The 27,755-nt window shown below is 36.3% G+C and overlaps 1 protein-coding gene across 4 annotated transcripts; it reads right to left on the minus strand.

The window, feature by feature from the left end:
- Positions 1–1,435: 1,435 nt before the first annotated feature.
- Positions 1,436–5,512, minus strand: GLY1 (NAD-dependent glycerol-3-phosphate dehydrogenase family protein). Of its 4 annotated transcripts, none has more exons than XR_013666743.1 (9): positions 5,089–5,512; positions 4,389–4,525; positions 4,160–4,265; positions 3,770–3,971; positions 3,435–3,522; positions 3,170–3,317; positions 2,069–2,218; positions 1,846–1,985; positions 1,436–1,758 (listed from the first exon to the last, which is right to left on the minus strand). XR_013666743.1 is itself a non-coding variant. In XM_078975888.1 (9 exons), exons 1-9 carry the CDS (start codon positions 5,461–5,463, stop codon positions 1,744–1,746), a joined length of 1,371 nt encoding a protein of 456 aa, XP_078832014.1. In that variant the 5' UTR covers positions 5,464–5,512; the 3' UTR covers positions 1,436–1,743. The 4 variants fall into 4 exon arrangements, 3 of the variants coding, with proteins under 3 accessions (XP_078832014.1, XP_078832016.1, XP_078832015.1); XM_078975888.1 differs by having other exon boundaries at positions 1,846–1,995; XM_078975890.1 differs by lacking the exon at positions 1,436–1,758 and having other exon boundaries at positions 1,848–1,985; positions 3,160–3,317.
- Between the last annotated feature and the right edge of the window lie 22,243 nt (positions 5,513–27,755).

Consider the following 27,755-nt stretch of genomic DNA (forward strand, 5'->3'; position numbering starts at 1 on the left):
GAAGCTCAAAATCATGTTATTGTTTATTATATTTATATAATTAATATATGTAAATATATTTGTAATTTATTAACGGGGTCCCCATGGGAATTTCGGAACAGGATTGCCTACCCCCGCCCCCGCTCCCGAAATTAAAACGAGGGTTAATCTTGCCCCTGCCCCCGATTTTTCTTAAAAAAATCCCCCAAACGGGACGAGGCCCCCACGGGAACGGGGTCCCACAGGACTTTTTGACATCCCTAGCTCCAGTATCAAAATACCATGATGGATCAATAACAGTCAACAGGTTGTTGTGTTGGACCATATAGGTTTAACGTGGCTGATTTTGGGGATTGGGTTTGATTTACCCTTTGCCAATAATCAATTGTCTTATGTCCCTATTTATTGCATAGTTGACAAATAGGGCACCAACGTTAAGGATCATAATTGCGAGAGACCGAAGATGAAGTTGATCTCTAACCAATGGAGAAGTTGGAGGGGCAAATATGAGATCTATTAACCATGAATGCAGCTGCAATTTGTTGAACCGAAGCTAAGCGGACATGTTCCTGCTCCAATCGTGTTTCTTCTTGAAGCAAGAAGCCTACAAGATCATCAATAAATAAGTTTTCGGTTTTCATCATGAAAGCGGTGGTAAAAGCACCATAAGACAAATCAAGTCCTGTCAAAATATAACCGATAAGATCTTCATCAGACACTAGATGGAGGTTTGCGGCTAAAAAGTAGTTGCAACGCTTCCGTTCAATATATTCCATCATGACCCTTTGGTAAGAGTTTGAAGTTGTGCTTTTAATCGCATCATACAACCCGAGTTTGGGCTTGAAAAGTTTTCTCAATGGTCTACCAAGTCATTTGAAACGAACTGGATCGTGCAACTAGAGCTCGATCGAGTAGACTTGAGCCATAAAAGCATAAATCGATCACGTTTCTTCCAGGCCAGTAGTAGCAGGAGCATCAAGAATTGTTGGAGACATATCAGTGGCAATGGCTAAAGAAGCTTCATCGGTTGGTATGTCAATCATGGTGGGAGGTGGATGTGGATCCAAGAAAAAATCTTCAAGATTGAAGGTTTCAAGGGCGAAAACAATTATGATGCGCCATAAAGCATAATTATCCCAAGAGAAAATTGTATTTTGTATATTGATGATAGAATTAGGAGATGATTAGCTATGATACCATGAGAACAATTGTATTTTTGTATATTGATCAAAAAGATGTACAAGAATATAAATACAAGAGATTAGAGAAGACAACTCTTAATTCTTAGGAAATGATTTAGACTACTTCTGAGGTTTACAACTACTTCAATTTACAAATTTTCATTTATGCCTCTAATCTTATTATCGTGTAACCCATTTTACTTATTCCTATTTTTTGATGATTAATTACAGAAATAACCAACCATCGGCGAATAAAATACAGTAACAATAAAAAATACAAAAAATAAGCCAACATATTAAGAACATCAATGGTGATGCTTTGCAATTTTGCATATGATCTGATAGACCAAAATGGCCTCTTTTGAATTGTTGCTCTTAATATTTTGTGGTTTCATAATCATTGTGTAATATTTCACAATCTTAAATTTCTTAGCAATATTATCCAATTGTGTCACTTTTTTTACGGTTTGTGTTCTTACCACCGTAGACACAAGAAGGGTGTCGACCAATGGCATAGTGACAACTGGACATTCCTTTCCTCTTACTAACTAACTGGGAAAGGACAAGTATTTGTTTCCCATATCTACACTTCTTCGACCTAAAATTATATTAATTTTGATATTTGAATAAGTATTATAACTAAATAATTATTTAGACGTATATAATATTAAGAATAATAATATACCTGTGGGAGATTCATCAACTCAAAAACAGCCTTTTGTGGGGTCAACTCATTGTCTATAATCCGTGCCACAGCTGTCAAAACTGGCATTTTAACATTGTACTTTTGTGCCAATGCAATCACAGCTCCCGCAGTTGCCACACCTTCAGCCACCTTATTATTTCATAGAAACCTTAAATTTTCAGAAAAACCTTAAAAACTACAAATATCAAGTTAAGATTGTAACCTGGTTCATGGAGCAGAGTATGTCATCAAGTGTTTCTCCAGATCCTAAACGAACTCCAACTGTTCTGTTTCTTGACAGGCTGACAAAGCATGTAAGCATTATGTCCCCCGTTCCTGATAACCCTGAGATCGTTGTTGATTTCGCTCCCATCTTCAATAAATATAATAAATTAATTATACAAAATTTAATAACATTTCGAGTAAATTACAAATTTGGTCCCTGTGCTTTACTTAAAATCGCACGTTTAGTCCAAATTTTGGTTTTTTTGGTCCTATTTCGTTGCGGTTTTAGTCCGAGTCGTTATATTTTTCAAAATGACCATTTTGCCCTTGGACCAAACCCCAAAAAAAAACAATGTACCAGGACCAAATTTGTTTCAAGAATAAATTACAATTTTGGTCCCTGTGGTATATTGTCTTTTGGGGGTTTGGGTTTGGCCCAAAGGCAAAATGGTCATTTTGAAAAATTTAACAGAATAGTTGAATCTAACGACTCGAGGACCAAAACTGTAATTTACGAAAACAAAATTTGTAAGAATAAATTACAATTTTAGTCCCTGTGGTATATTGTCTTTTGAAGGTATGGGTCTGGTCCAAGGGCAAAATGGTCATTTTGAAAAAAAAAATTAACAGCTGAATAGTTGAATCTAATGACTCAGGAAGCAAAATTGTAACTTACAAAAACCAAATTTGAATAAATTACAATTTTAGTCCCTGTGCTATATTGTCTTTTGGGGGTTTGGGTTTGGTCCAAGGGCAAAATAGTCATTTTGAAAAAATTTAACAGCTGAATAGTTGAATCTAATGACTCAGGAACCAAAATTGTATTTACGAAAACAAAATTTGTAAGAATAAATTACAATTTTAGTCCCTGTGGTATATTGTCTTTTGAAGGTTTGGGTCTGGTCCAAGGGCAAAATGGTCATTTTGAAAAAAAAAAATTAACAGCTGAATAGTTGAATTTAATGACTCAGGGAACAAAATTGTAAATTACAAAGACTAAACGTGAGATTTTCAGTAAAGCACGAAAACCAAATTTGAAATTTACTCTAAGATCTAAATATTTGTTTTATAATGTGGGATAGGATTTACTTATTTGCACCTTGGTTGATAACCATCGGATCTCAGAACAACCTTGTGCAACAAGGGCAGCCATGGAATTATTACCAAGATTTAAACCTTCTACAATCCCTGCTGCTATTGCAAGTACATTCTTCAGTGCACCCGCAATCTCCACCCCTGTCACATCACTGTGCCATCAGGAGAGTTACAAATTTAAGATACATAATTAATAAAAAAAAAGTTTATTAAAATAACGTTACATTAAAGTTCATGATTAAAATATGTTTTGGATAAACCAATTTTACCTTGTTGTGCTGATTCTCAAGTTCCTAGAAGCTAGAAGTTGTTGGACTGAGTTTGCTAACTTTTTGTCTTTTGATGCAACCACCATTGCTATAAAAAAATTAAAAACACAAAAACAAATTCAAGGCATATTAATTTTAACTATTTATTTTGTGGGTCCCATTTATATAGATTATGCAAAAAGGTTATTCTTCTAGTTCTAGCAAGACGTGACACACACTGGCCCATGAGGAGGCCAATGAATCCACCTTTTCTTGAAGTGAATGGGACCCACAAAATCTTGTAATGGAGAAGGAAGGAAAATGGAAATATGATTTAATGAAAGGCAATGGTAAACCTGTAGGCAATTTGTTCATTAACTCAAGTGCAAATGAAGGTCCAGAAAGCGCAACAAATGGTTGTCGAGAGTTTCTGAGTGTTTGTGGAATTATCTGAGACATCATTCTCAATGTGTTTAATTCTAATCCTTTACTAAGGGATATGAAAGGAAGTCCTGGCTCTACATACTCAGCAACACCCTCCAAGAAGGAAGAACTGAACTGCAATGCAACATATATATATATATATATATATATATATATATATATATATATATATATATATATATATTCATTTTCTCATATTTTCATGAACTTGTAAATGTGAGAATAAACATCAAATCATCAATAAGATCCAATTTCTCATCATATTCATGTAATTTGATATTGTAAACTCAGTTAATTGAAACCTGTACTGGTACAGCATGGAGGCAAAAGTCAGCTCCAGTGAAAGCAGTCTTTGCATCGGTTGTTGCTATCACATTTTCTGGTAGCTTGTGGTCTGGAAAATACTTTCTGCAAACAGAGAATTATATTATTAATTATTATTATGATTAAGCTAAACATTGTAAAAGAGGAAGCAGGTAAAAAAGACACTAAAAAGTTATATGTAGTGAAGAATCAAAATACAATTCTCACCCATTACAATGATTCTGGTTAATAGATTGACAAATTTGAGGATCACGTACAAGCATATTTACTTCCATTTGCATCTTTCTACCTGCAACATGGGAAGCCATTGCTGTTCCAAAAGATCCTCCACCTAGAACTACTACCTAAAATCCATTCAGAAAGTAGATATATAACATATAAATGTGAAAAGTGAAAACCACTTGAATTTGTTATGAGAATGGCTTATTTAGAATGTGTTTGACTGAATACAGAAACTTATTAAGTAATGTTTGTCCTAAGATAGTGAGTAAAATGATAACTTTTTGTCACTTAAATAATTCAGACATCTTACTCATTCAGTTTTATCAAAAGTCATTTACTCCATTGCCTAAAACTTCCTCTTTATCTTATAGATTATAGAACATAAATAAGTTTTCTCGATCTTCCTAGTGTAAATCAATTTATTGATCATCTTCTTTCTAGCAGCAACATTAGGCTTCTTTGTGAACTATTGAATACTGGATGCAATATAGAAGTGTTATGAGAAATTCTATACACTAATACTCTCATCAAATTTAACCTTACAAACTACATTCACAATCAATATAACAGATTAACGAAATAGCAATGTTGTGTAATCGCTCATAATTTAATATCTCGACTTAGGTGAAAATTAACGAAATAGCAATCATCTCATTTAGCTATGAAATCAGAAAATGAATATTACTTTGTTCGTGCGTTCTAGAACATCGGTTTTGGCCTTGGAACGCAAAGAACGAGACCACCGGACCAGCTTCTCCCACGCGACTTTGACAATTTTCCGACGGTCTCTGGTGGTGCTGGAAACTTCCAGGGAAACGTTAGCGTCTCCCGGAGGTGGCTGGTTCTGCTCCGGCGGAGGCGGTGGATCAACTGCTGCGGCACACACTGTATATGTGTGTTTGGATGTAGAGTAGTGTAGAAGAAGAATTGTTTGCTCAAATTTTGGTGCAGGAGAGAAATTATGATGAAGTAGCTTGACTTGAGATGGAGATCGTGAATATGATGATGAATTATTGGAGAAGAGAGAGGTCGACCATGGCGTTTCGAAGAGAGTCGCCATTGCTACCGTACTGTAGTTTATCCCCTCCACGCATTCCACGTTCACTTGTTTAAACTTGTTTTCAGAACCTTTTAAAGTTTCTATAATTAATTAAATAGTATATTTGAAAATTTTTAAAAATTGAAATATATAAAATTACATAAAAAAACATGTAAAAGTATGTGTTTTTATAATTAATTAAAGAGTGTATTTGAAAATTTTAAAAAAACTTTAAAAAACTAGTTTATAAGCTACTTTTTGACTTACCAAACAAGACAACATAAAAAAACTCGAAAAATAAACTAACTTATCAGTTAGCTGTGACGCGCCAAACACAACCTAAAACGGAGAGTAAACTACGAATTCAGTCCCTTAACTTCTTATAAAGTTCCAGTTTCTCCGAATAGGCGCCCTCTTTTATAAAGAAAGATTATCCATTTTTTTCTTTTTGTTTTTTTTTAGTTTTTGTTATTTAAAAGTCTTATTCATTTATTCCAAATCGGCTTTTAAAAGATTGGCTGATTAGGTCATCTAAATTCATAATTTTCTTTATAACTTAGTTTATTTAATTTGGATATGGTTATAGATTAATTCAGACTAATGAAAAAACATAAGTTATTTAATCCGAAGAACGTTATAAACTAATCCGAAAAGTGAAAAAAAGATATGTCATGAATCCGAAAATTGTAAAGCTTGTTTATAATTTATGAATGTTTTTAATTTTTTGACGTTTTGTTCGTTTATTTAGGAATATTTTATATAGTCTAATCTTATCGAGTATTAAAAACTCGGATTATAAGAATCCCTAAATAGTTATACTATAAATCCATATCACATACAAAAATCTGATAAGTTTGAATTTAACAAAACTCTAATAGTCTAAAAACTAATTTTACTCTTACATATATAAACTCATGATATAAAAAGGCTAAAAATGGTTATCAACTTATTTTTTTCATTTTTCTTTCCGATTCATTTAAAATTTATAACGATAATTAATAATATATATTACTAAGTTTAGCTTGTTAACATTTAATAATATTAAGAGAAATGACTTAAAATGACAACCAATAATACAAAACTTGTTGTCACTAAACTTTTAATTGTATCCAATAAAGAAACAAACTTTTTATTTTAGTTCAAAAATACCAATGATTATGGTTTTTATCAATTAAAATGACAAAGAAAACAGCCATTGTCATTGCCACATCTAACTAAAAGCCTATTATAATCATTTTTCTCAAACCACAATTAATAACCATTAGCAATGACATATTGTTTCATTATATTTCCATTTTAATCAGTAAAAATCTATGTAGTTGAAGTTGTGGATTGAAAAAATGATTTTAATAGGCTATTAGTTAGACGTAGCAAAGAAAAACAGTCTTTTAATCGATAAAAATCATAATCATTGTTATTTTAAAACCAAAATAAAATATTGGTTTACTTACTAAATACAAATAAAAGTTTAGTGACATAAAAAACAAATTTCAGGTTATTGGTTGTCATTTTAACTCATTTTCTCTAATAATAACCTTAAAGTGTCTTTTTGATCAAAACTATGGTTTATGGAAATTAAACCCTAAGAATTAAAATTTCAAATTGACCAGGGTTTTTTGAAACGCTAGCCTAGCCACCATCCCCTTATTTTCGAAAACTGATATGTATATCCCTAGGGTTTCTAGTTGTCTTGATGACTATTTTAATATGACTTAAATTTTGAATAATTAAAGCTTGATAAACCATATCCTTCTCGAAAATTAAAAGGCTAAGGGATTAGGACTAAATTTGAATTATTTAATTAAATGTTTAATTGATCAACAATTATTTAATTTGTATGATTAAAATTATTTAATTAATTGTTTAGTTGGTAAATAGTACGATTTATATTTATTTAATTAAGATAACAGATTAAATCATCATTTAGTTTAAAATTAATTAATTATTAACTGTTTAATTTGAAAATTAAGTTCAAAACCCTAGTATTTTGAAAAGTTTAAAATACACCTTATATTATAGTGTTTATTTCCTTTCACGGTTCGCAAAATAGATGGGTGGGGATGGGAGTGGGAAACCTTGCATTATTTGGTGTTATGTTTACTGCAACATGTGTTAGTTTCACATGTGTTATTATTCATTGGGTAGACATAATATAGGATTTTGTTGTAGCTAAACATTTTTGGGGTGTGTTCTTTCATTGGAGATTGGGGAGGGGGTGGGATCTACACTTGGTGTTGGTACGCGTGTCTTTCTAATCATGTACATCCTACTTGATCATATTGGTGTACTCATGTTCTAGATCTCTATAGCTCTCGTAATGTGGTCTATTGATGCTCTTATGTATCGTGCATGGTGTCACCATTTCGGTATGGAAATCATGAATTTTATGACATGTGACATATTTCACTTACATAACTTGTATTGTAACGTGTCCTGATTTTTAACCTAAATTTTTCATTTTTTTTTATCAAAGTATTATTACATTGTACGGAAACATGATTGCGAATGCTCGTGTGTACAGTCGAAACTTACCCTTTTCGCGAACCAATGGAGTGCCTAAAAATTATTTGTAACAACTGGGCAAGCACGAGGCTTAGTGAGTTCCCTCAAAATATCATATCCCATAATATATATACAATGCATACACGTAATGGCCTTCAGCGTAGAGCTGGTCTGCCCTTGGCCTTCAACATAAAGCTAATCTGCCTCTTTTACCTACAACCTATAGTTAGTACACGCTTTGGCCTTTAGCATAATTCTAGTCCACCTGAGTCTATTGACCTTTGGAACAAAGTTGGGTCGCCCTCAACTCCTACATAATATATCCACACATATATGTAACAAACAAACAATTCAACACGACAAACAACTAACTAAACTAGTCTAGTGGCCTAATTGCATACAACAGGGCAACTATATCGTAACATACAATATATATATATATATATATATATATATATATATATATATATATATATATATATATATTAGAGCACATAATATAGTGAGAAAAATCACATGGACATTTACTCTGATGATTGACAGATATCCCTCCGTCGTAATGGGTAACGCGTCTAACTAATATTAACCTAGAGTACTATAACTTATCAGTTCCTATGAAAATTTGATAATGGAAGCTAGATCCATCACTAGTCCCAATGAATACTGAAAGTTTTATCAAATAGGGACCAACCAGGCCAAACAGTAGGGAGGTAGGATCATTACAATGTATAGCCTTTCTGAAATCCAACAACCAAGTCAACATGATCATTGTAGACACTTCTCCTGTAAAATCAACATTATAACTGAAATTACTGATAAATCTTATTTATATATATCCATAATAAAGACTATGAATATAAATATAAGCTACACTAAAAGCGTAGCTTAACTTATAAGGATCCTAGCGAAAACTAGGAATTATAAGGGCAAAACCCTGATCCGAAAGCTCTGTATCTCAGTCGTTCCAGGGCCTTGCCAAAGTAGCTAGAAACTAGAAAGTAAAGGGACTAAGAGTATGAGAGAGTTCCAGGGGAATTTGGGTGAAATGGGATGAAGTAAATTGATTGAAATCGTCACCTATTTATAGCCCAAAAATTGAGTGTGTACCGTGCACCCTAGGCACGCCGCACAAAATGTCAGGGAGGGTGACGTTGTAAGCATCGTGTGGTGACAGGTGTCACGACTTGGGTGGTGTGTCAGGCACGTCGCACATGTAATCTGTGCGCGCGGCTGCACACGGAGATTTCTGATTTCTTATCAATTCCATATATTCTCCGTACGAGCTCCGTTTTTTACGGATTTTATATCCACGTGTAGCTATCGACGAAATTTACAAATTTTATTTTGGTGTTGTTTGTTTTTAGTCTGCAGATCTTCTTAGCCTCTTCTGTCTGCATAGCACAGACCACGTGCAAATATTAACATTCGTAGACTCTTTGTTTTTTTTTAAGACTGCATACCTAAAAATTTATGCGCACCCTCTTCTTGGCGCAGATGTGGAGCAGAGTCTTCTAACATCTTCAGACATCTTCTAGTCTAAAAAAATACATATATCTTTATTTTTTTACTTTTTTTTAATTTATATATATATTCCAATTTTATTAATGATAAACAATTTGAAAAAAAAATATTACAATACTTTAAAAAAAGGTTTGATGACACAAAGATGATATTCTTGACAAATTTATAAATAAAGATTTATTATAATAATGGTTGTTAAAGTTGTTTATTTAAATATGAACAAAAAAAATCATAATATATAGTTATATTTTTTGTACCAAATTTTATAAAACATTATTTAATATAGTATCGTCAATTTATTGAGAAAATATTTATGATACTTTTTTTAATTGATTTAATTGAAAAAAGTGAAGTTTTTTTTCCATCCGTTTATGTATCAAATTATTTGATTCCTAATTACAATGTTTAGGTATAACTTTGCGACCAAAATTTGTTGGTTTTTATCAAATATACACATTAATTCGTATCATTTTTATATTCACTTGTTATACAATAAAAAATGAAAGTTGATTTAGATTTTTTATTATTTATAAAAAAAAGTCATAAAAATATTAAAAAATCAGTTTATTTAGATTTTAGTTTATTTTAGTAGCTTACAGATGTTAAAAAAACAATTAGTCTTCTTTTTTCAGACTGCAGACATTTGGTTCACCTCTTCTACTGTAGAACTCTACAGATGTGGTCCGCAGACTACAAACATTTTGCCTAAAAAACAAACAGCATCTTAGACTCCACTGACTAATTTTGAATTTATTTTTAACGTTATATTTTTAATAGGCATAGACTGTTAAGGCCCACATAAAAATCATAACTCTCTCATATGAGTTTCATTCCCGACCGTATTTATATCGATGGAATCTTATGGATGAGATCTTCAGTTCTCTTTTAGATTGTTTTTCCTAACAATCAACCGATCTCTACTTCGGTTTCTGAGCCGTATATTATTGCACCGAAACTTCAAAAAAATCATAATTTCCTCATATGAAGTCGGATTTGAATGTTCTCTCTAGATATGCTCTCGGTTTTGTGACTACTACGACTTTCGTCAAGACCATTTATCCTAAATAGCCTCCTCTCAAAGACGCCTACTTACGTGACGGGTCGTTTATACTATAAATCAAAAATAGGGTGGTAGATGTATACCTGCTGATGCATGGATGGATGGATATCGATTTACTCACAAATACAAAGGTTTAGACGTTTTTACCCATCGCTGGAAATCACAGATGTTGTTGAATTGCGTCATGAATGCTTCAATTTGATTAGTTCGCACAAAAGTTACGCATATTTTGGAACTTGATTATATGGAGCATGATTTATGCATCTTAAGTTTGGTTGAACAATTTTACCCTCCATTTATATTTGGTGATGGCGGTTGAGACTACGAAAGAGCTTGTTGGATGTTTACTACTTGTTTTCCCCCACATATTACTAGAGTTCTCTATCCCAAAGTCTAAAAAATCTTCTACATACTTCATCTATATGTGATGTTATCATTTGCTGCATACCGGAGTATCTAATGAATTTTTTTTTTTTTTGCCTTTTGCATTAGTTAGGTGTCATTTGTTTTTTCGAAGTGAATGTATGAAGTCTATGAACCATCTTTGCAACCCTCTATAGCAGAAGAGGGTGACCAAACGGCTGCATTATGTAATAAAAAGTTTGTTTTTTAAATTTTGCAGACTGGTGCAATAAGTTAAAGTAATGTATGAAGAGGTTTGAAGCAGAGGGTCAAGTTTTGCATCACGCAACACACGCGCAACAGTTTTTAATTCATAAGTCTTCTGAAAAAACAAACAGTTGTGAAGAGCCAAGTGTTGTGTGGCGCAATAAGTGGTTAGAAGATGTTTATTTAAAACCAAACAGCATATTAGTCGCTATTTTTATTTTAGACTCTGTCATTATAGTTATTTTTATTTTAGACTCCGTCATTATATTTCCTTTAAACTTAAGATTACCATCTGTACCATTACCGGGAGGATATTAAATATGGAATTTTTAATTTAATAAAATGAAAAATACAATAAAATGATAAGTGGAATATAGAAAATTCTAAAATTCTAAAAAATGTAATGTGTCCAAATGAGGAAAAATAGTACATGTGGTAAAAAGTTCTTTATTTATCAAGGATGATTTGTAACTATATAAATCAAAAATACCAAGTATCATGATGAAAATGTATAAACAAAAAGTAGATCCAAACTATCAAGTTCCAATCACTTGCTCATGTAGTAAAATTCACGCAACTTTTTTTTTGGGTGATAGATTAAAAAAGATTAATGGTCCAGGTAAAAAATGAACAAAAATCACCATCACTTTAAGCTATATACACAATTAAATGAAAACTGTATCAAACTATTTAACAGAACTATAAAAAAGCAGCAAACTTCAATATTAATTCAAACTACATACAAATGAGAAGCATATAGAACAACTTAGTAGTAATAGCCATGATGATGATTATGATGATGATGGTGATGATGATCCAATCCAAAACAATGCAAAACAGGGTAACAAGCACCGGCAACACACCTCCCAATCATCATAAACATCGATGAAATCAACAAACAAGGACAACATCAAAGAGCAATCAATGGATTATCATATAGATCATCGTGATGATGGTGATGATGATGATGCCCATGGCGTCCCATCTTCAAATCAAACGTTCTTTCTTGTCTTCAATGGCGAAATAGGAGTGGAGTTATTGTGGTAGTCGCCGTTTGAAATCGGCAGATCCGATATTATCGAGATTTAAAGGATGCAAACTTAGCGAGTAAGGATGCAGAAGATAATTCGAGGTGTGAAAGGGAATTGAATATTATACAACTGATTTGCGTGTGACATTAATGGGAAGTGATGGTTGGAGCGGCTTTATGTTTTCAGCCACATATGCATCTATACCTATGGAAAAAAATTAAATATAAAATTTTAACAATTTAAAATTTTGAATTTATAAAAAAAAATTAAAAAAAATATTGAATTATTAAAATTAAAGTGCTTTTTTTTCTTTTAAATTTAAACAAATAATTTAGATAAATAAACAAAGGAAATTAATGACTTTAATTTAGAAATTTTAAAATTAGAAAGAAAGTCAATTAATGAAATTGATTTTCTCTTTTAAATTTATACAAATAATTTAGATAAATAAACAAAGGAAATTAATGAGCTTTAATTTAGAAATTGGAAAGAAAGTCAATTAGTAAAATGGAAATACATTTATTATTATATTTACTAGTTGTAAGATTCATGTATTACATGAGTTAATTTAAACAAAAAAGTTAAATATAAATATCAAAATATTTAAAAACTTTGAATTTATAAGAAAATAAGAAAAATAATAAATTATTATAATGGAAATGTTTTTTATCTTTTAAATTTAAACAATTAATTTAAATAAAGAAAATAAACTAATGAGCTTTAACTTTAGGAATTTTGAAATTAAAAGATAAGTTTATTAATGAAATTGATATCCAAATCTCCCCCACTTAGAACTTGAACCACCGTCCACTGGTGATGAACCAAAACATAACCCAAACAACCCATCTAGGTACAACCTGAAATACAGCTGAAGATCAAAGGAACCCCACGAGGAACCTGAAATACAGTTGAAGATCTTAGATCTTCCCATAATAACCACTTATAAAGCCTGCCTACTCCCATATCCCAAGGATACAACCCTTGCTCACATCGCTAAGACACTCGAGCCACATCATACCACTTGCGCACACCAGCGCTGACATGATGTCGCCACCCACCGCGACCAACAGACCTCAAGCTGAGAATCCAACCTAACTTGGGAGTTCAAAAGCCTGCCCGCTCCCTTGGACTCGGAAAAACTGAAAGCAAAAATCCCTACCACAGATAACGACAACCCAAACCAAGAATCCGCCACTTAAGTCGCAGATGTAATTCCAAACCGATCATGACAACTGCTTCTTCCCCATGTCTAAAGGCTTGAGGCAGGACCTCTAACAAAACCCTTGAGACTTCCAATCAACGTACTCACCCGGGTCTAAACCATTCGACCCACATCAATATCGCCACAGGGGCCTGAACAACACAAAACCCGTCCTTGCCTGAGTAGCCCAAGCCAAAAGATTAACAGATACTAAACTACTTCCTCGAACCATGGTATCCGACCATGCTATCTTTCCTGACCAGCCCTAAGATTACCTGGAATCTTCCTTGAATCGAGTATGAAATCTTCGCCCTGCCCTCACTCTCTCAAGAGTGGCTAATCCTTCCTCATGTCGACCCGCTATGAACCGCGCCCAAACCAGGGAAACCATCGCTACCTCATCCATTAACGCGACTGGCCGGCTGACCCCATACGACTTATCCATGAAACTTCCACCAACCTTGTAGCGCTCGCGTATGCTAGCCATACATAACACTGGACCCTATAGACATTTGAATATTTGATCCTACCCTAAGCCCTTCATCAAACAAGAACAGGAAGTAAGGCCAAACCAAACACTCTCAGGATATAAGACCTTAGTTATATATAACCATGATGCATACACTAAGCAACTACTGCAATGATGTCAATTTCATAAAATAAAAAAAAAAGACCTAGGCTATTAGGCATCATATAACGACGCAATTCTATCATGTAATTCCTGAAAATCCATAGCCTATCACTAGCATGTTGTTCTAACATATCACAATATCAAATAACAGTATGGTATTTTGGGGTCTACTTATTGGCTTCAGCTGATCGTACACATCGCATCCTTCTTAAGTATTTTGAAAATCATTTTAAAAATATTTTCCCCAGTTTGATACCAACTTGTGTTCTACCAATTCACTCAAACCAAGGCTCTGATACCAACTTGTAACATCCCAAAAAGCTTATAAAATTTAAAGTTGTCAAAACAACCCTTTTTCTATAGAAGTGTTTACAAAAACCGTGGTTCCTGAAACATTAATTAAAAATCATAATCTCTTTCAACATAGTTTTCAAAACATTCACATTATCAGAGTTTCCCATAAATCATAAATTCAAAACGCGAGGATGTGTACAGTCACGTCTTCACCTTGCCACGATCCACTGAAGTACCTGAAACCATAAACCAAAATGTAAGCACGAAGCTTAGTGAGTTCTACCAGAATACCAACACCAAAACAGAAACATATACAAATAACAACATGTATTAGGTCCACAGCTAAAAGACTGGATTACCCCTTGAGCCCACAGTATGAGTCTGGCTTGCCTATCAGGCCCACATCTCATATCTGGCTTGCTCCCGAACCCACAACATAAGTCTAGCTTGCCCTTGGGCCCACAACTTATGTTTGGCTTGCTCCCTCAGTCCTTGGACTGGAATACCAATGAGTAGCCCTCAGTATGAGTCTGGCATACCACTCGGTCCTCAGCTCGTATCTGGAATGCTAATGAGTCATCAATATGAGTCTGACATGACCTCCCTGGCCCTCAGCTCATATATGGCATACTACAGGGTTTGTTGGCTACATCAAAAAAGTAGTACAACCTCAACCCAACCCGCACAATATGCGACATATAACAGATAATATCATATACAGATAAACAAACAGTATCACAGGTAGTCCTCCAGATCTAGCATATCAAGACCAGCATAACCATACTAGCATGCATATTTATTCCATACTCAGCATATCCACAATATCAGGTTATCAAACCAATGGTCCAACCTTGGTGCCTTCGATTCGAAAGTATAGTGAGGAAGACTCACCTCAAATGGTATACAATTCCTACAACTACTGTTGCTGCTGCGAAGCGGCTGCAAATATTGAGCCAAAACCTAAAAAACAAACTTCATTAATACTCATGGCTAATCCAACATAGGGCCCAACAATGGCCCAGTAGACCCATTAAGGCCCAACTACAAACTAGGCCCTCTAAGGCCTAAATCCAAACTGGACCCACAATGCCCAACTCCAAACTCCTTAGGCCCAAACTAGGAAATTCAATCAGATCAGTCCATACATGACCCAAAATAGAAAGCCTAAACCCCAAAACCAAGTCCAAGATCAAAAACCCAAAAGTCCACTGGTGACACAAACGTTGGTCGTTCCCTTGTGGAGCGTTGGGCGTTCGTCACTAGACAATCCATCGGGACACCAGGCCGAAACGCACGACATTCCCCTGCCTTACGCATGGCGTTCCCGACCAAAAACCAAAGAAATGAACATATGACTTAATAGATTTAACCTAACATCCATAACTTCCAAATAGGCCCACATTAGTGTCTTAATCCATAAAGTTGACCACTTGGCACCTTTGTATGGTCCAAAAAGGACTCAAACATGATTCCAAACACCCAAACTTCACAAAGTGACCAATAACTCAAACATGGGAGGACTTAATGCATCAATACTCCAACTTTAAATCAAAACCAACTCAGAAAAGGCAAGATCGACAAATCTTAGGCTCTTGGAGTGACTCGAACTCACAAAGAGCCTCAAAATACCATAACATTCATACTTCAAATCCCAACTTAGATCTATGATGTAGAAGCACCAATATGAGAACTTTATACCTTCAATGGGCTGAATACGATGTAAAACCTCTCGATCTATAAGCTCTCATCAATTCCTTGCTTATTCTCTAAACACTTTCTTCTTCAGAATCACCCAAATAACACCAAAATGATCAAGGTAGACTCAAAATGCATGCAAGAGGCTTAGGGTTTCGTTCTTAGGGTTAGATAGGACGGAGGCTAAAGGAAATGAGGGTTAGAGGTGAGTTAAGGTGTTTAAATAGGGTTCAAGACCCAAAAATTAGGTGTAACATACACGTTTTAAAATCGTGTTTTATAATGAATAAAATTGTGAAATATTATGTAAAATTGAGTGTTGAGTTCTAACAGATGGTTTTTACTAGAAATGAAGTAAAACTATGTTTAGAATCACTCAGAAAATATTGGAAGTCTTATGAGATTCCAATTAAAAGCCAAATAGTGAAATTTAGCGAAAATATGAAATTTTAAAGAAGTAAAAGTTTATTATTTGATGTTGTAGAGAATCTCGTTAGAAATTTGTAGGCGAAAACCTCGTCAAAATCCGAGTTATAACGAAGAAGTTATGACCAACCGAAGATCCGCGACAAAACCGGCGCGACGCCGAATGACGTAAAAAGTGAGTTTTTGATAAACTATTTTTTAGCCTTAGTAATCTAAATGAAATTCGTAGTATTCGTTAAACCGAGAAATTCGATAAAAAGAACGCTAAAATCTAACTTCGTATGAGGAGGTTATGATTTTTCGAAGTTTCAACTTAGAAGTAGACAGCTAAAAACTCGAATTTTAGATCGAGCGATATTTTACCGATACATCCTAAACAAGAATCGAAGGTCTTGTCATATGTAGTACAACGGTAAAATGTCTGACGAAAACGGATGTCGGATGAAGAAGTTATGAATTTTTAACGGATTTTCCTGTCCCGGTCTGTTACAAATAATAATATTAAAATTAAAGTAAAAATTAGCCGACAAAGTCTAAACGAAAGTTGTAGATCATGATTTTAGCTACGCGTGCATATAAAGAACGTCAAAAACGGAGCTCGTATGCGAAAGTTATGGATTTTAGAAGTTCGTCGCCCAAAAACCGAGAAAACTCGCATGAACAGTACCGGCCACGTCACCTTCGCACGAAGCAGCAGCGTCACCGGAGACGTGGCCGAATGCGAACTCAGCAGGTGTCACAAGGGGATTCGCCGAGGCCGAGGTCCAGCAGGAAGGGGACACGTCTCGCATCGGTGGCCAGTCCGACGCGAGACACGTCTCGCCTACCCGCCTCGCTCCTGTGCCACGTCCGAGCCTCGCAGCGGCCTCGTGGCCTTCGCCCCTCCTGCCAGATGTCCGCAGCTCGCAGGCGCCACGCCTTCCTTCCGTGTCCGAAGCTTGCAGGTACTACTTGGAGCCTCCCTAGCCAAGTACCCCTCGGACTCGCACCCTATAAATAAGAGGCATGCGAGATTTGCCGACTAACTTTGAAAATTTGACACTTTTAGCCCCTCTTTCCATATTTTCTTCATATTAACTTTCCCCAAAGCCCTGAAATCAATTTTAGCACCCGAAACATGTCCCGGGACCCCCGAGAAGCCCGGAAAATTTTATCTTTTCGGTTTTGAAGCCCTACCTTCACAGAGCGCGGTTTTCAAACAAACTCCCGGTTTTCAACATAGAAAGGCATATTTAAAGCCGAAGTGCTGTCCAAATTACTATTTTAACTCCCGATTAACTTAAGGTGAGTTCAATATATAGGAACAATTGTATGTTATGTGTTATATGTGATATGTGCTTTACAATATTATCATTCTGAGTTATTTTCTCGTGTTATTCGCTATGTTTATAGCAATTGTAATACCTTTGACCATGTGATCAGTGAAAGGACTTAGATTCACATTGGTACTCGTACGTAGCCTCTGGCCATGTAGAGCATGTCTCCGTAAGAGAATGACTTCTATTCTATGGCATTGGCAAATGGTTAGACAGGATTATAAGCCTGAAATCTAACAAGATGTTAATCAGAAATTGCATGTCTTTTATGCCAATTGGGCCAAAGATTTATTGATGTATATCAAGAATTGAAAAGAATATCTTTGAATAATGTCTTTGATTGATACGAACGCTTGCTACATGATCTCACATACATCTTGTTGTTCCTCTTTACCTTGTCACATTGAAGTATATATATATATATATGGCATAACATTATATTGTATCTATTTTTGAACTCACTAAGCGTCACCGCTTACCCTATCAATGTTTAACAATTGCAGGTGATAAATAAATAGTATGTTTACATACTAATGAAAGATGTAGAATATTTTGTAATAGTACTTTTGTACTACTTTTTATGTTTGTATAGATTACAATATCCTGGGTAGTTATGTAATATATATAACACTTTGTAATAGAAGGTTTGTATCCAATAGTTTGTAAATCCTTTATATCAATGTAAAATATTGCTTTTATGAATATGCAAATAGCATGTTTTGGAGTAATGATAATGTGAAATATGAAAGTTTGGGTCTTTCAAAAATACAGAAGTTGGGGCCTTTCAGCTTAATCTACCCAGACGAATGCAGCGCGTACCCTTTGGGAACGCAGGGCGTTCCCAAATGCACCCGCGTCCATAACACCAAAGTACGCCATGCGTACAGATCTCATACGCCCCGCGTACCCCGTTCGGCCCAAACCCTTCTAACTTCAAATGGTCATAACTTCTTCGTTATAACTCCAATTTTGACGTTCTTTATATCCATGGAAAGGTAATGAGAAGCCCTACATTTCTATTAACTTTATTTAGCCTGAAAACCAACCAAACTAAAATCCAAAATTCATAAAAGGCCTGAACCAACGCCTTTACCGATACCCTTGTCTCTAAAGAACAACCCGAACCCTTCCATCACGTAACCAACATCACCCACATCTAAATGGGTCTACACCTTTCTTCCCGAAAAGGACCTAAACCATATGATAACTAATAATTGGGGTGTATCCCCAAATAACAAAGCGATTCGGAACCGAGTGTTACAACTCTCCCATACTTAAATTCGATTTCATCCTCGAAATCATTCCTTACCATCCTTGGCACACCAAACAGCCTGAGCAACATGGTTATATCCCAAAGCATGCCATAACTTTCCCAATGCAACCGAAACCAACCCTAGCATGGCTCTCCAACCCGAAGATGAACGAATCCTCTCACCACACGACAATAAACCCTTGTAAAATATCCACCCATACTCAATGTGAATTCTGAAGTGTCGAGATGGTCTGACTTCCTGGCAGACCGGCCACACTAAAGCACTACCATTTAAACTCCACTAGAAAATAGAATTACAAACCAATTATCGTTGCATAATACTTATGCTCGACAGAATGCTCAGAAAATCCAAACTGCAAATGACTTAGCATTTCCCAAACAACAAGCTACTCCGCCCACACGAATCCCAAATCACTAATACTGCCCGAACATCGTGCTGCCCTCTAGCTACTTTCCAAAAGAAGCCGACACCTCCATGGTCCCAACTTGTCTAACAATTATCTAAAATACTGGATTCCTACCCAGTTGCTGAGTCAAAAGGCATGACACTTATCCATCAAAATATCTATTCAATTCCTAATGATAACAATTCCATAAACACAGTGACATACAAAATATTATCTTCCTCAACTTTCGGACCGATACACTGCTGCTATGAGCATGAAACCTCATCACTTGCCTGACCTTCACAATGATAGAATCATCATAGAATACATACCCATAAGGTAAATCTTGAACTCTCCAGTTGATGCCTTTGATATATAGATTTCTTAACCCACATCGATCTAGATACAAACCTTGCATGGATACACTCGTGATTCCTAATGCGAGTTTCCACCAAAAGCCCACTCGGAATGGCCACTCATAATACCTTCTCGCAGAACCTTCCCTAAACTGGTGAGTATCCATTTGAATCTACCCCCAATCCTTAACTGGGGCACTACCAGAACCACGTCGAATGATTCTCGAAACACACTGACCGCAAACTTAAACCAAAACCAAACCATATGATGAACCAAAATCTTAACAACCCTTGACTCTTGCTATGTCATTACCAACCACTGCTTCGACGAGCAACAACGATCAAACCATGAATTTCCGCAATACATCCAACCCTTACCCGCTCCGGTGCACCCCAACCTGGGCATCCAATCATGACAGTTACCAAGAACTTTATGACTTACAACTGCATAAGCAATTTCCAACTTGAGAATCACAAATCTAACAATAACTTGCGAACAACTGGTATTATAACGCATACAACTTGCCGAGAATTTCTGATACTTGACTAAGACTTCCCTCAATCCTTACTGCTTACCTTATCCAAACAACAAATTTACGACTCGCCCGACCCCCATTAACGCGTCAACACCGAAAGCACTACTAGCAGAAGAAATAAACCATCATGATCACTCGGCCCACAACCTATGGCTGGAATATCCGTATATAGTTATGGATTACCTATGAGCCCAAAACATGAGTCTGGTATGACTTCCCTGGCCCCCAGCCCATGACTAATATGCTCCTGATAACCTACCGACATTGTCGTCCTCGTATCATAGGCCCAACACTTAGGGCCTGAAGATACCCACCTCATTCCATCACCTTGAAGGGACCTAAACAACTCCCTTACAATTCCAACTAAGCACCACAAAACAACTACCAAGAAAAGCCTTACGAAAACAGAGTCGCATACAATTCACAGATAGGATAAAAGGTTGCACTCGTGGTCCAAATCGGAAGCTAAAACCCAAAAGAACCATGCACATTATTTGAACCAAAAGCCCTAATTCCATATTGCACAGCTTACACAGAACACCCCCAGACACATACTTCAGAAATCCATAATTTCATCCAAAAAGAAAAGAAACACCGGAAATAATCGATAACGCCACCTTACTCAAAACAAGAAATATCCTCATGATCGGTCAAACAAGACCCCATACTTGTGAGACTGAACGGATTCCATCACTGACCTACTAGTTCAAGAAAACCTTCAAGAAGATCCTGAAGGTTACCAACATCTAAGTTTGCCATGGACCAAGCTCCCACTCTACCATTGAGGGGAACACAGCTAAAGACCAAACAAACATAAAATATACTAAACAGGAAGGTAGCTGACACATTCCTTGACCTTTAACTGGCACCACTTAAATCCTTAAGAGAATTCTCGCTGAATAATGAACTCGACGACCAATGGCCTCGAATACCTTGAAACCCAAATCAAAGAAACCACAACCCACTTAGAGCTGAACATCATGCTTCTAAAAAGGGTTCCATCAATTGACATCTGCCCAACAGATCTGAAAGCAACAAACCATCCAACGAACTGACATAACCCTTAATGAATGACGTTCACCCTGGGAATCCCAATTATCCCCCGCTTAGAACTCGAACCACCACCCATTGGTAATGAACTAAAACATAACCCAAGCAGCCGATCCAGGTACAACCATACTTGATCATGATATGAATATCACCTTCAGAATGGTACTCTAGGTACAGATCAAACGAACCCCATGAGGAACCTGAAATATAGCTGAAAGACCTTGGACCTTCCCATAATAACCACTTATAAATAATAGGCAACTACCGATTTACGATCTAAACAAACAGCCCTGCAAGCAACCCATATGAAAATCCGGCAACTGACTTCCCATCTCCCAAGAATATAGCCCTTACTCACATCTCTAAGACACTCGAGCCACATCAGACCACTTGCGCACACCAGTGCTGACATGCTGTCGCCAACCACCGCGACCAACAAACCTCAAGATGAGAATCCAACCTAACTTGGGACGTCAAAAGCTTGCACACTCCCTCTAACTTGAAAAAACTGAAGGCAAAAATCCCTACTATAGATAACGACAACCCAAACCGACAATCCGCCACTTAAATCCCAAATGCAATTCCAAACTGATCATGACAACCGCTTCCTCCCCGTGTCTTGAGGGTCGAGGCATGACCTCTAACAAAACCACCAAGACTTCCAATCAACGTACTCACCCGGGTTTGAACCATTCGACCCACACCAATATCGCCACATGGGCCTGAACAACACAAAACCCATCATCGCCTGAGCAGCCCAAGCCAAAAGATCAACAAATACTGAACCACTACCTCGAACCATGGTATTCGACCATGCTATCTTTCTTGACCAGCCCTTAGATTCCCCGAAAGCTTCCTTGAATCAAGTATGGATCCTGTGCTTTCATTAGTACGGTCCCAATACTACCTTCCACACCTATCCATACTTTCCTCAAGAATTATCTCGGTTCCTCTACGACCCAGTCGTAACATTCATGAATCCTATTCAACAACAAAACAAACGCACTAAAGGGCTCCCTAAGCTATCCTAGGATTCAAACTTCTCTATCATCAACTGCTGAAGAGCCCCTCACAATGTCAATTAGCCATTACATGAATACAATCACATGCTGCAAAGCTTAGATAATCCTTTGAGTAACAAACCCATCCCTACAACGGTTGGATCAGACAAGAGTTGTGTAGCAGGGTCAAATCCGTCACTATGAGATTATCCAAACTTTTCCACATGTGACTTGACATATTCACTTAATGGATAACTCACATTACTCATGAGTTCCACAAAGCATAAAGCAAGCAACATTCGTGTAGAGGAGCCGACTGACACTAAAATGTGATAAGATCAGACATATTATCCTATGAAATCCTCGATCTAAGGCTCACAACATCTCGCGCGCATCTTCTCCTTGCCCTCACTCTCTCAAGAGTGGATAATACTTCCTTATGCCGACCCACTATGAACCGCACCCAACTGTCACACCCCAAACCGGAACGATAGAAATGTTCGGGGGTGGTTGACGTCATGCGTAGTATCACAACAGTTGTATCATAGCAAGCATAGTAAACACAACCAAACATTGAATACATACTTGCATCCATGAAGTGTTCTAGGTCCCTACTAAGTTGTAGTACAAGTTTAGGGTCTTAGAAATGAGTTTGTGGTCTTAGGGTGTGTGTGTGGTCGCATACGGGAGTGTGCTGTCGTAAAAGGGTGTGTGCGGTCGTACACCCTACATGATGATGTCCAAAAATCCAATTCTAAGGTGTAGCAAAGCTAGGTTCATGTCCAACTTGAATATGGAAGTCCAACTCTCACTTTGGAGGGTCTTTTAGGAGTGTGAGGCCACCTTATGTGGGTGTGTGGCCGCACTCCTTCAAAGAGATGAAGAACATGACGGGACTCAATGATTCTAGTCTTAGATTAAGTGGTTTTCAAGCACAACAAGCTAAGAGATGAATTACTCACAATTTTAAAGCCTTGGGAGGGTTTCTGGTTGAAGAGTCTTGAGAGAAAAGGTGTTGTGTGTTGCCAGGATGTTAAAGGAATGAAAGGAAAGGGGTCTACCCTTTATATAGGGATAGGTGTGTGGCCATAAGGGGTATGTACAGTCGTACACTCCTCTAAAAGGGGTGTATGGTCCGATTTCGTCACTATATGACTTGCTGACTTGTTCCTAATCTCGACTTTGGTCATACTCAAGCTTAGAACACTTAAATGAACCCTTGAACACCATAAGAAGTCAACAAAACAAGTTTAAAATTGATTACTTTTGACTAAGTGTACAAGATAGAGGTTTCGGGTTGTCACACCAACCCAGAGAAATCACCGCTACCACATCCAATAGCGAGACTGACCGACTGACCCCATACGACTCATCCATGAAACTTCCACCAACCCTGCAGCACTCGCGTATGTTAGCCATACATAACATTGGACCCTATAGACATTCAAATATCTGATCCAACCCTAATCCCTTCATCAAACAAGAACAGGAAGTAAGGTCAAACCAAACATTCTTAGGCTACAAGACCTTAGTTATATATATAACCATGATGCATACACTAAGCAACTACTGTAATGATGTCAATTTCATAAAAGAAAGGCCTTAGGCTATCAGGTATCATATAACCAGGCAATTCTCTCATGCAATTCCTAAAGATCCCTAGCCTATCACTAGCATGTTGTTCTAACATATCACAATATCAAATAACAATATGGTATTTTAGGGTCTACTTAGTGGCTCCGGCTGATCATACAAATCACATCCTTTTTCAGTATTTTGAAAACCATTTGAAAAGCATTTTAAAAATCTTTTCCTCATTTCGAGACTGGATTTACAAAAGTGTTCCTCCAATTCACTCAAACCAAGGCTCTGATACCAACTTGTAACATCCCAAAAATCTTATAAAATTTAAACATTTCAACCAACTCTTTTTCTATATAAGTGTTTACAAAAAACGTGGTTCCTAAAACATTAATTAAAAATCAGAATCTCTTTCAACGTAGTTTTCAAAACATTCACATTATCAGAGATTCCCATAAATCATAAGTCCAAAACACGAGGATGTGTAGTTGTGTACGGTCATGCCTTCGCCTTGCCACAATCCACTGAAGTAACCGAAACCATAAACCAAACTGTAAGCGCAAAACTTAGTGAGTTCCACCAAAATACCAACACCCAAACAGAAACATATACAAATAACAACATGTATTGGGTCCACAACTAAAAGACTGGATTACCCCTTGAGCCCACAGTATGAGTCTGGCTTGCCTATCAGGCCCATAACTCATATATGGCTTGCTCTCTAGCCCACAACATAAGTCTGGCTTGCCCTTGGGCCCAAAAGCTTATGTATGGCTTGCTCCCTCAATCCTTGGATTATAATACCAATGAGTAGCCCTCAATACGAGTCTGCCATACCACTCGGTCCTCAGCTCGTGCTTGGAATGCTAATGAGTCCTTAGTATGAGTCTGGCATGTTGTCCCTGGCCCTCAGCTCATATCTGGCATACTCCAAGGTTTGTTTTCTATAACACAAAGCAATACAACCTCAACCCAACACGCACAATATGCCGACATATAATAGATAATATCATATACATATAAACAAACAATATCACATATAGTCCTACAAATCTAACATATCAAGACCAACATAACTGATATGTGCATAATTAGTTAATTATTTAGCATATATTCTTAGTTATTTTTGATTAATTATGTGAATAATGTGGACAAAAGGTACTTAAAATGTTGTGAATTGTGTTTTCAGTCTAAAAGATATGCTTGGAAGCAAAAAGGAGAAAAGGGAAGCAATTGAAGATCAAAGAGTGAAAGAAGGGGATATACTCGGCGAGTAGATCGACCCTACTCGGCGAGTACACTAGGATATTCCAGAAGATAAATACGACTGCTGATTCAAGACGGATAAGTATGGATCTACTCGGCGAGTTGATTCTGCTACTCGCCGAGTACACCCTGTTTTGGGATATTTATAAAACACGAATCCTTATCTCATAGAAAAGAACCCCTGGCGATTTTTGAAGGTTTAGCTGCGACTAAGAGATTCAGAAGGCGCTAAGGAACCCTAGGCTTCACTATTTGGAAGAATTCAAGCAATTAGGTTAATTCTACCACTTAGACTTAGGAATTGAACATGTTTGCTTTAGTAAACTTTGTTTTTATGTTTGTTTCTACTGCAATTATGAGCTAAATTTGTTTTTGTTTCTGTTTGGGGAATACCAAAGAACTCCTATGGTTTGATTATTGATTATTGCTTAATTGTCTATTGGTGATTTGTTAAATTAAGTTTGTTAAAGAACCTTATGTATTAATCACTACTATTTTCTGTTAATTGGAAGGCAATTAGGTTGCATGAACATCACTTAATTGTTAACCTCATATGTCTATGTGAATGCTAAACCATATGCTTAGAAGTAATGATTATGAAACTAAGATTAATAAGAAAATAGGAAGATTAATGTGTGAGCTTGTTTGAGAAACCATCAACAAGAGGTTAATTGAATTAATAACTTAATTGACCATTACAAATCTTATTTAATCCAAATAATTAATCTAGGGAATTAATTAGTTTAAACACTTGATCAACGCTTAAATTAGTTAATTGTCTAAGGGTTAGGATTAATGAATATGAACCTAATTATTATAATTGGTAACCAATAGCAATTAATCTATCTTAAACTTAAATAACCATAGGAGTGAATTGGTTGAACCTAAATGGAAACATCTTTATCAAATTTGGTGAATAGTTGTTGCTTTAGTTAATTAGTTAATTTAGTTTGTCTAAGTTTCTAGTCTTGCAAAACTAGAGAAAAACCCTTTACTTTTATTATTCGTTTTAGTTAAAATTAGTTATTAGTTTAATTTTCCGTTCCCTGAGTTCGATACCTTACTTATCAATCTATACCACTTAGAGACAGGTTCACTACCTTTGTGTGCTCAATTTATTAATAAAAAGTAGGGATAAAACTAGTTGGTTTTACACACATCAATAACTATACTAGTACGCATATCTATTCCATACTCGGCATGTCGACAATATCAGGTTATTAAACCAATGGGGCGACCTTGGTGCCTTCGACCCGAAAGTATAGTGATGAAGACTCACCTCCAAATCCTACAACTGCTGCTGCTGCAAAGCAACTCCAAACACTGAGCCAAAACCTAAAAAAACAAACTTCATTAATACTCATAGCTAATCCAACACAGGGCTCAATAATGGCCCAACCAACCATGCTCACTTTTAACCCAAGCCCATTGGGCCTACTAAGGCATAACTACCAACTAGGCTCTCTAAGGCCTAAATCCAAACTGGACCCACAATGCCCAACTCCAAACTCCTTAGGCCCAAACTGAGAAATTCAATCAGATCATTCCACACATGGCCCAAAACAGAAAGCCCAAACCCCAAAACCAAGTCCAAGATCAAAAGCCCAAAAGTCCACTGGTGACACGAACGCACGACATTCCCATGTGGATTGCTGGACGTTCCCCACTATACCATCCGTTGGGACACCAGACCGGAACGCGCGACGTTCCTGCCAGAAACCAAAAAAATACACAAATGACTTATTAGCTAGAAGATAAAAACTTCGAATTTGACGTCATTTGGGGCTCCGCCTCACAATTTGCCAAAACGCAACAAGCTTGGAATCTTTATTAGTTTCAACACGGTAAGCCTCAAGAACATTCTGTAGCAAAGTATTTTCATTTTCACCATTTCCGGCATCATGCATCTCCCCACGAAACACAATGGTAAACCGAGTTGCAAGTGTGTGTGCGTTTCTCCATTTGACGTAGAGTAGATATTTTCATCGTGGTTGAAGAGTTTTACGGTTGTATATGTCGTCGACTCTACTCCAAAAAGTAGTCAAAGGGTAGCCATTTTTGTGATGAGGTGTAGAAAATAATAGAAAAATAAAAAAGTTAAGAGAATAGAATTAAAAAGATTTGAATGGGTGAAGAACGAATAAGGATGAGAGTATTTATAGTTAAAATATTGAAAGTTTAAAATTTGAAATTTAAAAAAAAAAAACGGTTATATTTTTGAAATTAGGTAATTTTTGGAAAGAATATAATTTTTGAAAAAGAGGTTTAAGTAATAAATGGATTAAAAGAAAGAAAAACTCTCTCTCGTTGGTTCACCCTCACCGAGTTGTCAAATCGAACTTGGCATGCCGAGGCCTCGGCTGAATGTTCGTCGAGTTCATCGAATGCAAGCCGAATACCACACCCACCAACGTTAGACAAATAAATAACATACGTAAGGATCGAAAGGTAGGACATCAATTTTAATTTGTCATTTTATATCCATTTTTCATCATTGAAGTTTTATATTTTATAATGGGTAAAAAGTGCAAAGTTTCAAACTGTGGGCCCATCGGCGTACACATTTTCTAAGTCAAGA

This window comes from Lactuca saligna, chromosome 9 (assembly GCF_052625555.1).
Source record: "Lactuca saligna cultivar CGN05327 chromosome 9, ASM5262555v1, whole genome shotgun sequence".
In the NCBI taxonomy this organism is placed as follows: Eukaryota; Viridiplantae; Streptophyta; class Magnoliopsida; order Asterales; family Asteraceae; genus Lactuca; species Lactuca saligna.